This window comes from Acromyrmex echinatior, chromosome 11, assembly GCF_024713525.1.
Source record: "Acromyrmex echinatior isolate Ae372 chromosome 11, ASM2471352v2, whole genome shotgun sequence".
NCBI lineage: Eukaryota > Metazoa > Arthropoda > Insecta > Hymenoptera > Formicidae > Acromyrmex > Acromyrmex echinatior.
In genome coordinates, this window is record NC_141862.1 from 690,253 (window position 1) to 707,113 (window position 16,861).

At 29.2% G+C, this 16,861-nt stretch overlaps 1 protein-coding gene and 1 long non-coding RNA gene across 5 annotated transcripts in view; one reads left to right on the forward strand and one right to left on the reverse strand.

The window, feature by feature from the left end:
* The window catches only part of BBS5 (Bardet-Biedl syndrome 5 protein), a 38,523-nt gene that overhangs the window by 4,767 nt on the left and 16,895 nt on the right, over nucleotides 1-16,861 (forward strand). For all 4 annotated transcript variants that reach the window (XM_087411369.1, XM_011051008.2, XM_087411371.1 and 1 more), the window contains 3 exons: nucleotides 9,004-9,131; nucleotides 9,209-9,344; nucleotides 11,947-12,048. In XM_087411369.1, the coding sequence (XP_087267495.1) occupies nucleotides 9,004-9,131; nucleotides 9,209-9,344; nucleotides 11,947-12,048 (366 nt within the window). The remainder of the gene's footprint in view (nucleotides 1-9,003; nucleotides 9,132-9,208; nucleotides 9,345-11,946; nucleotides 12,049-16,861) is intronic.
* Nucleotides 897-8,997, reverse strand: LOC147907982 (uncharacterized). Its single transcript, XR_015546720.1, has 2 exons — nucleotides 8,530-8,997; nucleotides 897-8,432 (listed from the first exon to the last, which is right to left on the reverse strand). It is a non-coding gene; the product is annotated as an uncharacterized LOC147907982 (long non-coding RNA).

Here is a 16,861-nt window from a genome sequence, read left to right on the forward strand (position 1 = left end):
TCATGTCACAATATCTAATATAACTTAAAATGTAAACTATAACAACAATGTTAGCGCGCTAACATGCTGTAATTTACGTTACGCATATTATGAAATTTTAAAAATAAAAGCGCGCTTTTATCGAGAAAAGCGCGTTCTGAATACGAGCCTGAATGTCAAATGTAAAGGCATTTTGCAAAGGTATTTTGGGAATTTATGTATAAAATTATTCTACATCTAAAATTATTTTAAAATTATAATTCATAATTAATAAAAAAAAAACATGTTTTTAATGTGTAAATTTTTTAATGTGTAATCATTTTTTAAATGTTTATAATCTTAAATTAATAAAATTTATTAGAATACTTACTTTTCTAATTTTCAAACATTTTTTCTTTTGCAAATGTTATGAAATTATCAATTAGCAATGAATCCTTTTTAGTATAAAAGTTAAACATTAATTGATGAATTAATTAATTGATAATGTATAAACTGTTCTTTCCTATTGATAATGTATAAACTGTTTTTTCCTGTTTATATCTAGTAATATCTTGGCAATTGATTATCTAATTATTTTGCTTTAGCTTCGATTACTTTATAAAATTAGAGTTGTCACCTAAATTTTCAGTCGTAGATTCATTGTCATTAGTTATAATAAATTTTTTTGAATTTGCAACATTAGATAAGGCTGATTTTCTCCAATAACATTCAACTTCAGTTGGAGATGTAGACTCATATGGTCTATTAATCCACATTAAGAAGGCTACCATGCTTACATTCTTCTATAATTAAATTCAATTTATTTATAAAAATTTATATATTGGGTCATCTAAAAAGTATCCGCGGTTTTTTGTCATTAGATGTGTTGATCATCAACACTATCTAATGACAAAAACTGCGGATACTTTTTAGATGACCCAATATTTATATTATTACAAATATTCTCAATCTTGATAAATCCAAAGAATAAATCGTAGGAAGATAGAAAGCCAATGCGAGTTAGCACAGGTTGTTGATGTGCAAGAATATTATATATTTCGGAATGAAATAAAATTACAGATGTTTCGATCCTTATTATTGAATCATTTTTAATATAGTTTTTGAAAAAATTCCATTTTGTGTAAATTTAAGTACAGACTGCTTACTATTTCATCAAATATAATAAATATAGAACTTGTCCTGTCGTATTTAATTGAATACTCGAACGAATTACATTATCTGCAATATACAATAATATGAAAAATAATAAAAGACATAAAATACTAATACAAAAAATATTAAAGAAACTGAATACGCTTACATTACATATTGATGTATTACTTTAAATACGCCACGGTCTGAATGTTAAGATGTTGAACTATTATATATATTCATTTAAATGAATTAATTTAAGAAATTATAATTGTGTGCCGATATGATTGTCGGATTTTCAACGCAATCAATCTGAAATATTAATAATCCCCCCAAATTTCCCAAATTAATCTTAAAAAATTAATTGTAATATTATTTAACATAAAACGGTCTTATTTCCAATCTTATTATTATTATATATTGACGATGATTTATAATCAGATAATTATATCAGATAATTTATAACGTGTATACAGTAAGACATTTCAAGAGTGTGTGAAGAAGTCAAAATAAAATTGTCGTTACTAAGTGGGGGAATAATACAATAAATAAAAAGAAAACGAAAAATCAAATGAGTTATAAAAACAAAGTATGCGCATTAACTACAAAATTTGAAAAAATCATTCTTTTTAAAATAAATCATGATATAAAGAATCCAACATTTCAGTATTCTCTTGTAGATTTAAACCATTCCCCGTTTCTTAATATAAATAGACTCTGAGATTAATCGCTTGTTGTAATTCTTTTCTTCATCTTGACATTGTTCCAATCAAATCATGATTAAATTCAAGTCTATGTTCCATAATAATCGAATGTTGATTAGTACATCTATTGATGTGATTACGATGTTGATGATATCCTGGTTTTTAATAATCTTTTCGTTTGGCCTATATATGAAGCGTTATAATCAGAATCATTAATTTTATATATTATTTTATATATTACGTTAGAATGTAAAAAGGAATGTAATTTGTCCTTTTGAACTCTAATGAAAGAACTTAATTTATGTAATCCAATGTAGGCCAAGCTAACAGTTTTGTTATTTTTAAAAAATCTTTTGAATTTTTCGGATATTGACGGAATATAGGGAACAGTAAAAAAGGTTGTTAAAGATTTAGTTGCAGAGCGTGAATTTTTATTTTTACTAATTTCGTTGCTGTTAAGTTGTTTAAATTTTACGTAAAGTCTTTTTTTGATATAATTAAATATTATTAGGTGTAATAAAAAGAAATCCATTATTTTTCCAATAGATGGCTTTAATAATCTGTATCTCGTCTACGCGTGATACAGATTATTAAGCCACCTATTGGAAAAATAATGGATTTCTTTTTACTACACCTAATATATTGAGATGGTATCCGTTATTCAATAAAATGTCTATTATTAAATCGCGAAAGTTTTTTTCATGGAAATTAGAATGTGATAATAGTAAAACTCTGTCCGTTAGACCAAAAATCATTCCCATTTTCTGGTACATTGGCACGAAAAATAATTTAAGTATCGCACTGAAAAAGTTGGTTTATGATATCAATCATATAACAGAGAGTATTATCTTTCTTTATCAGCGTTACATCAAGAAAGTTTAAACTATTACCATCAAGCTCTACTGTAAATTTTAATCTAGGATGAAAATTATTAAAATTATTTACGGTCATATCAATGTTGCACTCTTTTGAGTTGAGAGTCAATGTCATCGACATATTTATAATAAAATTTCAAAGAAAACGGTAGTTTTTCAAGTACAAAAGTCTCTAAATCTTGCATGACTAAATCAGCTGAAATGGGAGATAGCGAAGATCCCATTGGAACACCAAAGGACTATTTATAGAATTTGAATGCACATTAAAGCTAAAGTATGTGGAGTTAAGTACTAAAACGATTTCTTTGAAAAATTCATCTTTTGGTAAATTTTACCATTAAGGAAATGCCAACGTCGATCAATACTTTTTATCACTATAGGTGTACAAGTACGTTTGTAAAAAGTGAGACGACGTCCAACGATATCAACACCGAATCATTAAATAAATTTACTTTAGTAAGATCATTCACAAGTTAAAAACAGTTTTTATATAACCGTAAGGTTTTTCTAAGTTAGCATCCACAATTTTGTGTAAAAAGATCGCAAGATTATGTAAGGGACTGCCTATAGAAGAAACTATAACACATAATGGGTTATTCTATTTGTGTATTTTCACAAGGCAAATCCTAGGTAATGTTGGATTTGTTGAGTTTAAAAAATTATGAGTATGATCAGAAACTAATTCTCGATTTTTCCAAGTTTTTAACAAATCTTTTAAATCAGATAATATCTTATTTGAAGGATTGAGTTTGACAATAGTGTAACAGTATCCGAAAACAAAAATTCCATTTTATTTACATAATCAATTTTGTCAAGAGCTACTATTACATTTCCTTTGTCAGCATGTGTTAAAATTATTTGTAGATTATCCATAATAAAAACTACATTGAAAATGTTCCAATACTAAGGATCGAAACGTCTGTAATTTTATTTCGTTCCGAAATATGTGGTATTTTTGCAACACCAACAATCTGAGCTGACTCGCATTGGCTTTCTACCTTCCTACGATTTATTACAAACAGAGCCAGTTTTAGGCTCTGTGAGTACAGCGCACGCGGTCTCGCGTTTTGATCAACATGTTTTACTTATTGTAACGATATGACAACGAGATAGAGAATAATTGGACCTCTCACTTTCACACGTGCGAATAAGATTAGATCTGTTCTTTCACTATCTGTTTCTTTATGCACCATGTGCACCAATTCAGACAGGAATAAAGAAAAGACCTATTGGTTAAGAACGCCAAGCGTATTGAAGCGTATTGAAGCGTATTGATACGCCATGCGTATTGAAGGTTTCAAGAATTATCCCCATATATAATTCTTAAGATTATTATTTTATCTTCAAAGGTTTTATTATAAAATGTTTTATTATAAAAGATTTTATTATAAATTTTATCATAAAACATAAAACTTTTATGTTTATTTTATGTTATTTTATGTTTATTTTATATATTTAAAATAAAATAATTATTATTTGTAAAATAATAATTATTATTATTTGAAATAAATTATTTCATTTTCAATTTTTTAAGAATTAGTCTCGCATTTTTATGCACCCAGCCCCGCATTAATTACCCTGGTAACATTTATGTTGTATAAATATCTAAATGATGTCTTTTAGATGTCTTACGTCTAAAAAATGTCTAAAAGATGTCTTTTAGATATTTTATGTAACATGTATGTTATCTGGGTAGAGCCGGCTCTGATTACAAATATATATTACTATATATATAAACTTTTATCTTGGATTTATTTTTAATTTGCATCTTTAAAGTCGTAAATGTCTGTACTATAAGAATACTTAAACTGTTTATTGAATTATTAGAGGAAAACCTCCTGTTATGAGATAAGCACCTAATATGAGATAGCGGCGTTTCTACTAAATTAATAAACGCTATCTATTGGTTCCACTATAAATTCATTGCTCTTGGATTGAAAACTATTTAGTAGAAAATTTATTATTAGATTATGCCATTGTAAAACAAGATTTTAGAATTTGGACATCTTTAAGTTAAGTTTCTTTCATTGAGATGAGCCTTTAAACTTTGTTTATTATTTAATAAATAACTATTTGGCAATAAATTCTTCATGTGATAAAGTACTAATAGAAAAATACGGGATATGTTGAATTGTTTAATTATAGAAGTTAGATTTGATGATCGTAAAACCATAAGACGTGGAAATTGTAATATGAAATACCTAGGGTATTTTTATGAAATAACCCATACTCCTATGTTATAGTGAAATTTGCTAAAGTATAAATATTATTGTACAATAATAAAAAAGACAACCGGAATAAACATCGAGTGCCTGCGATGCTTGATTTCAACTACCTGAAGACGAGTTCTGAGTATAATCTATCGCATGCTCATTTTTCGCACACGTTGGCTGTGTGTTTGTATTTTAAAAACATGAAATAAAGTTTTTTAATTGCAATACTGATATATTTTGCGTTTTACTATCAATTTCTCGGAACATCTCATATTAGGGGCACAATTTTTTGACTTTGCAATTTGTTCACTTTTCACATTTCTTTAAAAAAAGAATGGAATTTGAATTAAATTTTATATAACGTTATTTTAAAGCTTAAATTCTCTTCAAAATGACCCATTATTTTTTTAAATTCTGCCTATAGACTTCTATCATTTATTCAAAATGAACTCGGTATCTCATAATAAAGGCCTTTTTTCTATTTTTATGAAATAAAAATTTAGTTTTTTAAACTATTATTCTCGAATATTTTAACCTTCTGATGCTGCACATTTAAGCCCGGTAAAACATTTTTCATGCATGAATATGTATAAATATGTATAAATATACATAAAATTTAACATTTCTTCAAACTTGATTTTTTTCTAAAAGAAATAGTGTGAAAATTACCTTTTTAATGTTTTCACATTACTATTATTATTTCTTCACTATTATTATTATTTTTCACATTTCTATTACACTAAAAAATAATTTTACAAAAGAAAAAGGATGTATGAACATATTTCATATATAATTATACATACATGTTTATGAATATTTATGTGTGTTATGTATATTTGTACATATTTATACATATTCATGTATGAAAAATTTTTTACCGGGAGGCATTATGTGTTAAACTATTAATTTTTCTTCGTCGACAATACAGCTATTATAATATAATCTTTTTGTCGAACTCGGTGTTCAGAGCAGATTCTTGCTCTTATTGTATAAATAGAACCACGGAGATGGTAATAAAAAGGAGACCAAACTCGAGATCTGAAAAGGAGTTCGAAACGGTGTCGGAAAATCCATGGAAAATCGGGCCGATATGATTTTAGTGTCATGCCTTGCGGGAAAAGTTAGAAGTATTGACTGGCACGTGATCACAGGTCACACGTACGTACATACCACAATGTATTGGGTCATCTAAAAAGTATCCACGGTATTTTGTCACTAGATATATGACCAACATCATATAGATATATGACAACACCATCTAGTGACAAAAAACCGCGGATACTTTTTAAATGACCCAATATTTTGCGCGCATATGATATACGAACTATTGGAAAATATTCTGGTTCAGTTTTCTCCGATAGGAGCGCTCGAATTTGTTCTGCTATACAACACTTTTTCGACACTGTGTTTCGAACTTATTTTTTTCGAAAATAAGTTAAAAAATTCACGTGGTTATCAATTTAAAAAACAAGATACAAAAAGAGCATAAAGAACCACACCACAGGTTATAATTTGTGATATTTACTTATTATTATATTAAAAGACATTATTGACAAGAATAACATAACAAATTTCAGTCACGTAAAAAATAGTCTAGATTTGGTACATAAGCTTAACGGCAAGGTAATCGATGATGATTTCAGTATTGTATCTTTTGATGTGGTCTCTATGTACACGAACATTCCGACTGAATTAGTTGTAAAAAGTATTGAGCGTAGATGGGAACTTATTGGATGCAAGACTTCGATTCCTCTGCAAGAGTTCATCAGGGCAATCACAATCATTATTGATTCCACATTTTTCATCTTTGACAAAAAAATTTTTAAACAAATTTTTGGCTTGCCCATGGGTTCTCCTTTGTCTCCGATACTGGCAAATATTATTTTACAAGATTTAGAACACGAAATTATTACCAGGAATAACATTAAGGCATCGTTTTATTTTCGTTACGTGGATGACATTTTATTAGCGGTACATGAGGAAAAGGTTGAGGAAGTTTTAGAATTATTTAATTCATATCACGAAAGGCTTAAATTCACCGTTGACCGTGACGATAAAAATGGTATAAATTTCCTAGATGTTAAATTAATTGAACAAGAAGGAAAGATCATCTTTGATATGTACAAAAAACCTACCAATTCTGGGAGGTATTAAAATTATTATTCCAATCATCCGTTAACACACAAAAGGGGAGTTATTATTGGGCAATTGGACAGAATTCTATTTTTGTCCCATCCTAAATTTCATGAAAAAAACATCACGGAACTAATTCGCATTCTTTTAAGTAACGGTTATCCCTTAAAGTTTATATTTGCAACAATAAAAAATAGAATTAAGACATTACAAAATAGAAGTAAAAAATGTAATAAAGAAATCGATTCTAATGTTAATTCAAAGAAATTTCTTGTGGTGCCGTATTTGAGCAAAGTGTCGGAAAAGTTCAAAAAACTCTCACATGTGCATGATTTTAACATAGCGTACAAACCCATGAATAAAATGAATGCATTTATTAAGACGGGGAAAGATTCTTTGTCCAGGGATGACCAATGTGGAGTTGTCTACAAAATCGATTGTTAAATTGTGAATCGTCGTACGTAGGCCAAACAAAAAGAAAATTAAAGACTCGATAAAAGAACATAAAGCGGATTTAAGAAAATCACCTTCCGAAATTTCAGTGGTTTCACGTCATCGTTTGAACGAGATGCATGAGTTAGATTGGGGAAACATAAAAGTTTTAGACAAGGAACAATCTTTAATAAAAAGAAGAATTTCCGAAATGCACATAAAAAGACAAATAAGAGGTATCAATAAACAAAGTGACACAGAAAGTCTACCAGATATTTATTTTCCTTTTCTTAAGTAAGATTTCTCTTTCTTTTCAATAGTAACTCTAGAAATTTCTAATTTGTTTGACTCAGACGTATAAATAGTGGTATAATACGCGATATAACAAACAACAACACATAATGTCACGAAGAAAGTCTTATTGTGTAAAAGTGTCATTTGATATTCTTCGCTCAGTTTTTTGGCTGTAAAACAGGTAACGATTATAATTCTTTATATTCGACTAGGAGAAATCGAGGAGAAATTAATGTCATATAATTTTAATTTAATCAGAATCTGGAAATTCTTGTTCTACACTTCTTGATATGACTATGGGCGTTATAACATTTTGTACGAAGTATCTTCACACTAAAAAGAACATGTTATTTTTATTACAACAATGGACTGTTGAATTTAATTTCAACTAAATGTATTTTTGCGGTTTATGAAGACTATTGTATTACTGAAGATGGCCAGATTGTGGCCGAAACGTTTAATGTTTTAATTAATATAATAATAAGTAAATATCACAAATTATAATCTGTGGTGTGATTCTTTATGCTCTTTTTGTATCTTGTTTTTTATTTTTTTCGGATCGGCCGCTTGAGTTTGGTCTCATTATTCCATGAATAGAATCTTTCCGTTTGACACTAACCTACAAGTTGTACTTCGCCAAAGCGGAGTCAGTGTAATTTTCTCTTGATGATCTATGATAGATACATTAATTATAATATTTATTCATGCTACTTATAATTAGAATAAAATTGAAAAAAATTACCACTATAATAATAAAAATGTACTTACACAGTTGCTTTTATTCCTCGAATTTCTGGAGCATTATATCGCTCATCACTAACAATATACTCCCAAACCATAAATACAGTTATTTTTGATAAATTTGTTGACTTTAATGAATCCTGAATCCAGTTGGTTTTGCATTTTATTTTAATATTTTTAATTTATAAAGAAATTTTTAAGAAAAGAATTTTAAGATTTTGCTTTAGCCTTCCAGCATAAGCAAACGGTTGCAGATGATTTATTGCAGTGTAACGTCACGCACTTCTTAGCCAATCAAAATTGTTTTCTCAAATTCCAAATATTATTAAACTTTATTTTAGTTTTTTAATACCTATCTATTGCTAAAAATTACAAATTTTATTATACATAAATTTATAATAATGCATATTCCATAAATATAATAAACAAAAAAAATGTATTATTTTTTTCATGCAAACTCCCTATTGTTGAAATAAAAATAAACAAAAGTTTACTTTTTAGGTTCATGATGTATATATACAAGCTCTTCACATATTAACTTCATTTCGAAATTCTCGATATGAATTCATATTTACAAATCATGACACTAAAAGTACGAGACACTACACTTCGGTTATAGGTGTTTATAGGTGATGAACATTTTTTTAATTATACTGCAATTACTGCCGTAATGATGGTAATTGTTCATGCAAAGCATTTATTATAGAGCTTATGTGTCATCGAAAATCTATAGAGAAATTAAATTGAGGAGTGGTATTATACGTGAAAATCGACTGGTCTTATTACCTCAAGAAAAGGTGCACTCCTCTGTGAAGGATGTTTGGAATTTATCTATTGAACAGGTCTCTTTGAATAATTATCTATCATACCCCTGGTAAAAAAAAATTCTCATGTCTTTAAGAATTTGTCATATTTTAAATTTATATATAATGAATAGATTTTCAAAAAAATATCTTAAACTTCTTTCAATTTTGAATAATAAAAAAGCACTAGGAATCATCGCTAGATATAATTGCGCAATGTCAAAAATTAAAATTATCTTACATACTGTGTTACAATAATTCGAACGGCATGTACATACTGTGTTACAATAAATTAAACGGCCTGAACATTTCTGCCCATATTTGGGCCATTTTCAGCAGAAATAATGTATTATATAATTCTATGATTACGTCTGTGAAGAGAGATGAGAGTCTTCCTTGATAATTACAATTTTTGTTGACTATTACAATTCATAGGCTGATTGGTAATCGAAAATCTCTATAATACAATATTTTTATTGAACTGTTATTGAAAAATTAAAGGATAGTCTGATTAACTTACCTCAACCGACGAAATCACAAACATATGTAATTATAAATAATGTTTGATTAACATCGTCAATTTAGAATAAAACGACGTAATTATACATGAGTCAAAATCACACAGAATAAAATAGTAATTATCGCAATGACATTGCGATCAATATGAAAAGGAAAAAGAAACAAACACATAACAATTTACTGAGAATTTCCATGTAATCATTGTTTAAGCCGTCCGTTTTTACGTTAGGACCAACATAAAAACGGATACCGACGGATTTAACGTCGGTTGAGGTGAGTTAGTCAGATTATTCTTTGATTTTCATTAATAACGATTCAATAAAAATATCATGAGGCTTTCGATTACTAATCAGCCTATGAACTATAATGGTCAACAAATTATCAAGGAAGATTCTCACCTCTTCACGTAATCATAGAATTATACATCATTTCTGCTGAAGATGATCCAAATATGGACAGAAACGTTCAGACCATTTGAATTATTGTAAGATAGTATTATAAGATATAGTAAGACATAGTAAGATAATTTTAATTTTTGACACTGCACAATTATATCAACTCCTATTACTTTTTTATTACTATTTATTATTGTTCTAAATATAAGGAGTCCATTAATTTATTGCTTTTTTTTATTGCAATTTTTCCAATTTTACTTCATTGGAAATTATAAAATGAAAAATTTTTAAGAGAATATCTCAGCATTTAGATATATACATTTAAAAAATTCTAGAAAATATATAAATAAATTTTTGAAAAGCTATAAAATTATGCAGAAATTCTTAAATAACTTTTATTTATAAAAGGCTTTTATAAACAGGCGAATAACTTTTACTTCATTCATTTTTTCGCAGTTAAAAAACACGAATAAAAATATGAAATACGAAGAAAGATTTCGATCACAATAATATACACATTAATAATAATTAATAATATTGTTCATAAATATTGAAATATTATTTTATAAAAGTTTAGTTACAGAAATGTTTATGATATACTTAACAAATATGATTTGGCACCTAAATAGAAGGATTTGACTTGCTCTCAAGACATAGTTATAATTATATCGCGTTATAATGAATCATCGTTATGCTGAGTACAATTTAAATTACTAAATTCTTGTTTGTATCCAGCTAAGTACAACAGATGACAATGAAGTATTTAATTTTGGACAACAGCCTAACGATGATTCAATTATTGTATCTGCCTATCTTTTTACAACGTATTAATTTGATTCCGATATTGTTACTTATACACTGAGGAGGACTTAATCTTACGGTCAAAACAACTATAATTGATGACTGACATATATACAGTGAAAACAAAAAGTATTCGTACAAGGAAATTTATTATAAAAAAGCCTTATTTGTAGAAAATAAACATTAATTAGTAATTTTATATAATGAATACATTTTGTTCTATATAAACAAACGAGTATGTATTTCTGATTTTAGAGTATGTATTTCTTGTCTGTCGAATATTTTTTGAGCATTTAAACAATACAATTTTTAATTTTCGCTTATTTTTTGGATGATATATTTTGTATAATTAATACATATCATTTTGATATAATTTTAAGAAACATACAGTCTGTTTTATTCTTTATGAATAAATTGTTAATTATCCAACAAGAAATGATCGTTAAACGTCATTAATTAAACATCAAATCGACATCAAATTGGTGTTAAAATCATCGAATTTATATCGATTCGACATCAATTCGATGACTTCTTTCTCGCTGAATAATATTTACTTTTTAAAAATGAAGTTTTTTAAAAAATATTTTTTCTGTACGAATACTTTTTGTACTCACTGTACATTATACAACTGTGTCGATTCTCATTGGCATTAATTTTCCTTTATTGATTAAATAGAAGGAGTTATCAGTTGTACAGATTGTTGATTTTTTTACGTAAAATATTAACCATTTAGACTGCGAAAGGATTACGTGCAATTTTCTGTTTTAGATATTAAATTAGATATATCGAACAAAATCTTTTCATGTAACCGAAAATGTTTAGAAAACAATCTTAAACAAGAAGATATTTTGATCATTTACAAATGCAATTTTTTCCTTAAATGATTACACATATTATCGTTAATAAAAAAAAATATTGCTTTTAAGGGGAATATTGGAACTTTTATTATAACAAATATACGTTTGGTATGGTATGCGGATGTAAATTATCAGTTTAATGTATCGATTCCTTATCTTACCATCGGAAATGTAAGTATTAAATTATGAATATGCATATAATAACGATAACAAATGATTTTTAGTTTATCAGAAATATACAATGTGTTTGGTTATAATAAAGTTTGGGATGTGTGCCAGCTTACCAAAAGTCTTACCCAAAATCACAAATATATACATATACATATATATATATATATATATATATATATATAAAATTTGGATAAATATTAAAATTACGTGTATATTTTAATGCAGTGCTCGCAAAAATTTGCATATTTTGGGCCGGTGAACGACCCCCACTACCGCTCGAGGCTCGGCGGCCGAGCCGCCGGGCGCTCACGTGACGTTCTGGCTCAGGAGCATCTCTGTAGCTTAAACTTGCGGAAGTCGTTCCTCATATTATTAAAAAATATTTTTCTTACAAAATAATTTTTATTTTCTTAAAAAATCAAATACTAATTTTCTAAAATATTTTGTCATAATAATTCTTGCCTACTAGAAATAATTGCCTATTCAATAATTGTTATAAATTTACATCGAGAAGTTTCTAGAATAACTAACACGTTTTGTCATAATAATTCTTGCCTATCAGAAACCATTCAATAATTGTTATAAATTTACATCGAGAAATTTCTATAATATATCGAGAAGTTTCTACATCGTCTTTATGTAATTGTTTAACTTTTTTTTTTAAACAATTACATAAAGACGATGTTACATACGTTAAAAAGAATGTTAACAATTAATTAATTCAATTAATAGTTATTGCAATATAGAATCCTTGTTACTTGAAACTTTGTAAGGCTGAAAAACATGGAATTTCCAGATTCATGTATTTCCTAACTTCAATCTTCGCAAGTCTATTATAGAAACTTCTATTGTAGAAACTTATCGATGTAAATTTATAACAATTATTGAATGATTTCTGGTAGGTAAGAATTATTATGATAAAATGTGTTAGTTATTTTAGAAACTTCTCGATGTAAATTGATAATAATTATTGAATAGTTTCTGGTAGGCAAGAATTATTCTAATAAAATATTTTAGAAAATTTAGTATTTGATTTTTTTAAGAAAATAAAAATTTTGAAGAAAAATATTCTTTAATAATATAAGGTACGCACATTTAAGCTACAGAAATGCTCCTGAGCTAGAGTGTCGGCCGCCGAGTCTCGAGCGGTAGTGGGGATAGCGTGCCGGAATCTGAAATCAGTTCGAAATGTACAAATCTTTGCGAGCATTGTTTTAATAAAATAGCATGAAACGATAGTAAATCGAGCTGCATCTTCATCAAATAAAAACGACGTGATATTACTTTTTGAAGTTAAATTTGTATGCGTGTACTTAAATATTGATCCAGAATGGCCGTTACCTATTTTTTGTGACCATTATAATTGTAATTTTTTAAATCTATTATAATCTTGTTTTTTTTATAGCGAAGTCTATGGTAATATTTGTATGCAGTTAATCAAAGAAGCGTCTCCGATTTTTACTCATCATTAAATAAATTAACGTTAAAAGTTACATTTTCAACATTTTTTTTCTCTTATCTTAGAATTTTACATTGCACATCAAGTTCCGATATATATATATATAACCAAGGTGCGTCCCAAAATTTTCCGAACTTTTGAAATAAAACAACAATGGTTTACTTTTTTTTTCAAATTCAAATTGTTTATTCAAAGTAGTCCCCGTCGGACTCAATACAACGTTTGGCACGATCTAAAAGCATTTCAAATGAGTGTTTTATGTCGTTCAAAGGCACGTCCTTCAGAATAGTGGTACAAGCCCTTTGGATGTCTTCTACGTCCACATACCGCTTTCCTTTCATGGACAAATGCATTTTGCCGAATAGGTAGAAGTCACAAGGTGCCATATCAGGCGAATACGGGGAATGGTTGATTGTTAAAATGTGATTTTTAGTCAAAAAATCAGTGACAAGTGTCGAACGGTGAGATGGCGCATTATCGTGTAACAAGCGCCAACTTCCTCCTTCGCGATATTCTGGCCGAATACGACGAATGCGGTGCACCAAACGCTTCAAAACGCTTACATAGAATACAGCATTAACTGTTTGGCCTGCTGGAACGAATTCTTTGTGCACAATACCCTTGGAATCATAAAAACAAATGAGCATTGTCTTCACTTTTGACTTCTCTAAACGCGATTTTTTGGGTTTTGGGTCGTTTCGCGCCTTCCATTCCGCGCTTTGACGCTTGGTTTCTGGATCGTATTGAAAACACCACGTCTCGTCACCAGTAACAATGCTATAAAGGAAGTTTTGGTTCTTTTTTGCTTCCTTAATAATGTCCTTTGAATGTTGAATTCGATGCATTTTTTGGTCGTCAGTCAACTTGTGTGGAACAAATCGTGCACAGACTTTTTGTAGGCCCAAATGTTCGGTCAAAATGCGATAAATCGTTGATTTGGGGATGTTCAATTCCATTTCCATGTATCTCACTGAAGATTTTGGCTCATGCTTGATGAAATTACGCACAACTTCGATGGAATTTTCGTTAATTGTCGATTTTGGGCGACCTGTATGTGCGTCGTCATTTATGTCCTCACGACCGTTCTTGAATCGCGTATACCACTCATAAACACTGGCACGGGCTACACAATTATCACCATAAACTTGTTTCATCAAATTATGGGTTTCGGTAAATGTTTTACCAAGTTTAAAACAAAACTTAATATTGGCTCTTTGTTCGAAGTTCATTCTCGTACCGATGTATACAACATACTGACACTTGAGACGCCATAACTTCGTTTCCACTGAACCAAATGTCATGAAATTTTTACTGGAAGTCAGCTAGGGATGTACCTTTCAAACGCGCAATCGAATACACGGATGGCGCCACCCGACCTATCCCTATTGAAAAAGTTCGGAAAATTTTGGGACGCACCTTGCCTATATATATATACGAGGGCAAGGTGAAAAGTAACCGACCTCAACATGAAAACATGAACTATGTACAAAGTTTTTAGTTAAGTACCAAGTTATATATCAAATTACGTATTAAAAATATTTATAATTTATACTTTGACCACTTTTCTGAACAATTCATAGCTAAAAAGTTAGAGTCAAAAATATGTTAGCGCTTTTTTTCAAATCTGCCGCAGCAACTTATAAGCCTACCGATCCTATGCTAACCTGTAGAGAAAAATGGTCAAGGCAGAAATTGTAGCCACCTTTAATGTGAGCAATATGATATATAACACTTGAATATATACCGAAAAGTTTGACTTCGATGGCGGCATCTTCAACAACAAGTCATACTTTTTTTCTTAAATTTTCGTTTTTTGCTTTTTTTCTTCTTATGGTTTTTTGGCTATAACTTTTTAGCTGTGAATTGTTTAGCAAAGTGGTCAAAGGAGAAATTATAGATATTTTCAATGCGAGTAATTTGATATACACTTGGTACTTAACTGAAAACTGCGTTCATGTTCATGTTTCATGTTGAGGTCGGTTACTTTTCACCTTGCCCTCGTATATACCTCTATTAAGATGGTTCTTTAGTAAATCGAGTTACATTGAAATATTTAATTTTTTTTTATAATAATTTTATAATGAAATTGAATATATATATATCGATATATATGAGTTCATAACGACAGTTGCGCAACTTTTTTACTACATAAAATATCTGCGCAACTGTCGTTATGAACACATAATGATTACATAACGAGTTACAGAATACAGGAACAGATATCCTATAATGTAATTCGTTAAAACAGAAACGACATTGTTACGCAGATATTTTATGGTACAAAAAGCTGCGCAACGAAGTCATTACTGTCTTAATGAATTACAGAATAGGATACCAGCAGTGAAATTCTATAATTCGTTATACAGTCGTTATGTGTTCATAATGACAATCGCGCAGCTTTTTTACTATTATATATAAACTATTTGCGCAACTGTCGTTATGAACACATATAACGACTACAAAACGAATTACGGAATTCCAATGCAGGAACGATACAAAAGCTTGCTTTGAACCTTTTATCAGGCTTTGTGAATTACAATTACTGTATCTCTCTCTTAGCGTTGGTTAGTTAAAGTTCGTAACAAAACTGTGATTGATGACGCGTGACATATATACGTGTATACGTGCGCGGTGCGCGGTATATTTGCATCATTTGCAAATAATAAGTCGACTATGTCTCGTGATGAAAAGGATAACATAGTGTATGCAGTTGGACATCTCTCTAAATCTCTGCCCTTTCCATCTAGGACTGTTCATAAGGAAGAAAAACTACCAACTATGAAATGCTAAACATGGAACGGTATTCATAGTGTGTTTTTATTTTAAAACTGTTTTAAATATAATGTCTTAAGATGTTAATACAGTCCTTGGACTTATGACGTCTTAAGATTGAACTTAAGATAGTCTTAAATGTACGACTCAACTCAATAAATGCCGATCTGTTTCGCGTCATGAAATTGATACTGAATCTTTCTTTGTCTAAGGACTGTATTAGCATCTTAAGACATTATATTTAAGACAGTTTTAAAATAAAAACGGACTGATGAATATCGTTCCATATTTCACGTTTCACAGTTGTAACCCTTGAACCTCATAAATAGTTCATAGATAGAGAGGACAGAGATTTAGAGATTTAGAGAGAAGGAGGAGGAAGAGGGGAGAGAGAGAGAGAGAGAGAGAGAGAGAGAGAGAGAGAGAGACTGTACACACATATATGTAATATTACTATATTGCTAACGCCAATTAAGAACTGGCGAAAACACCACGATGCAGACGATATTTACTTCTCACTTAGATAGTGTACCCGCTTCAGTACGCATGCACGCGTTTCTAAACAATTTTATCACGTACATC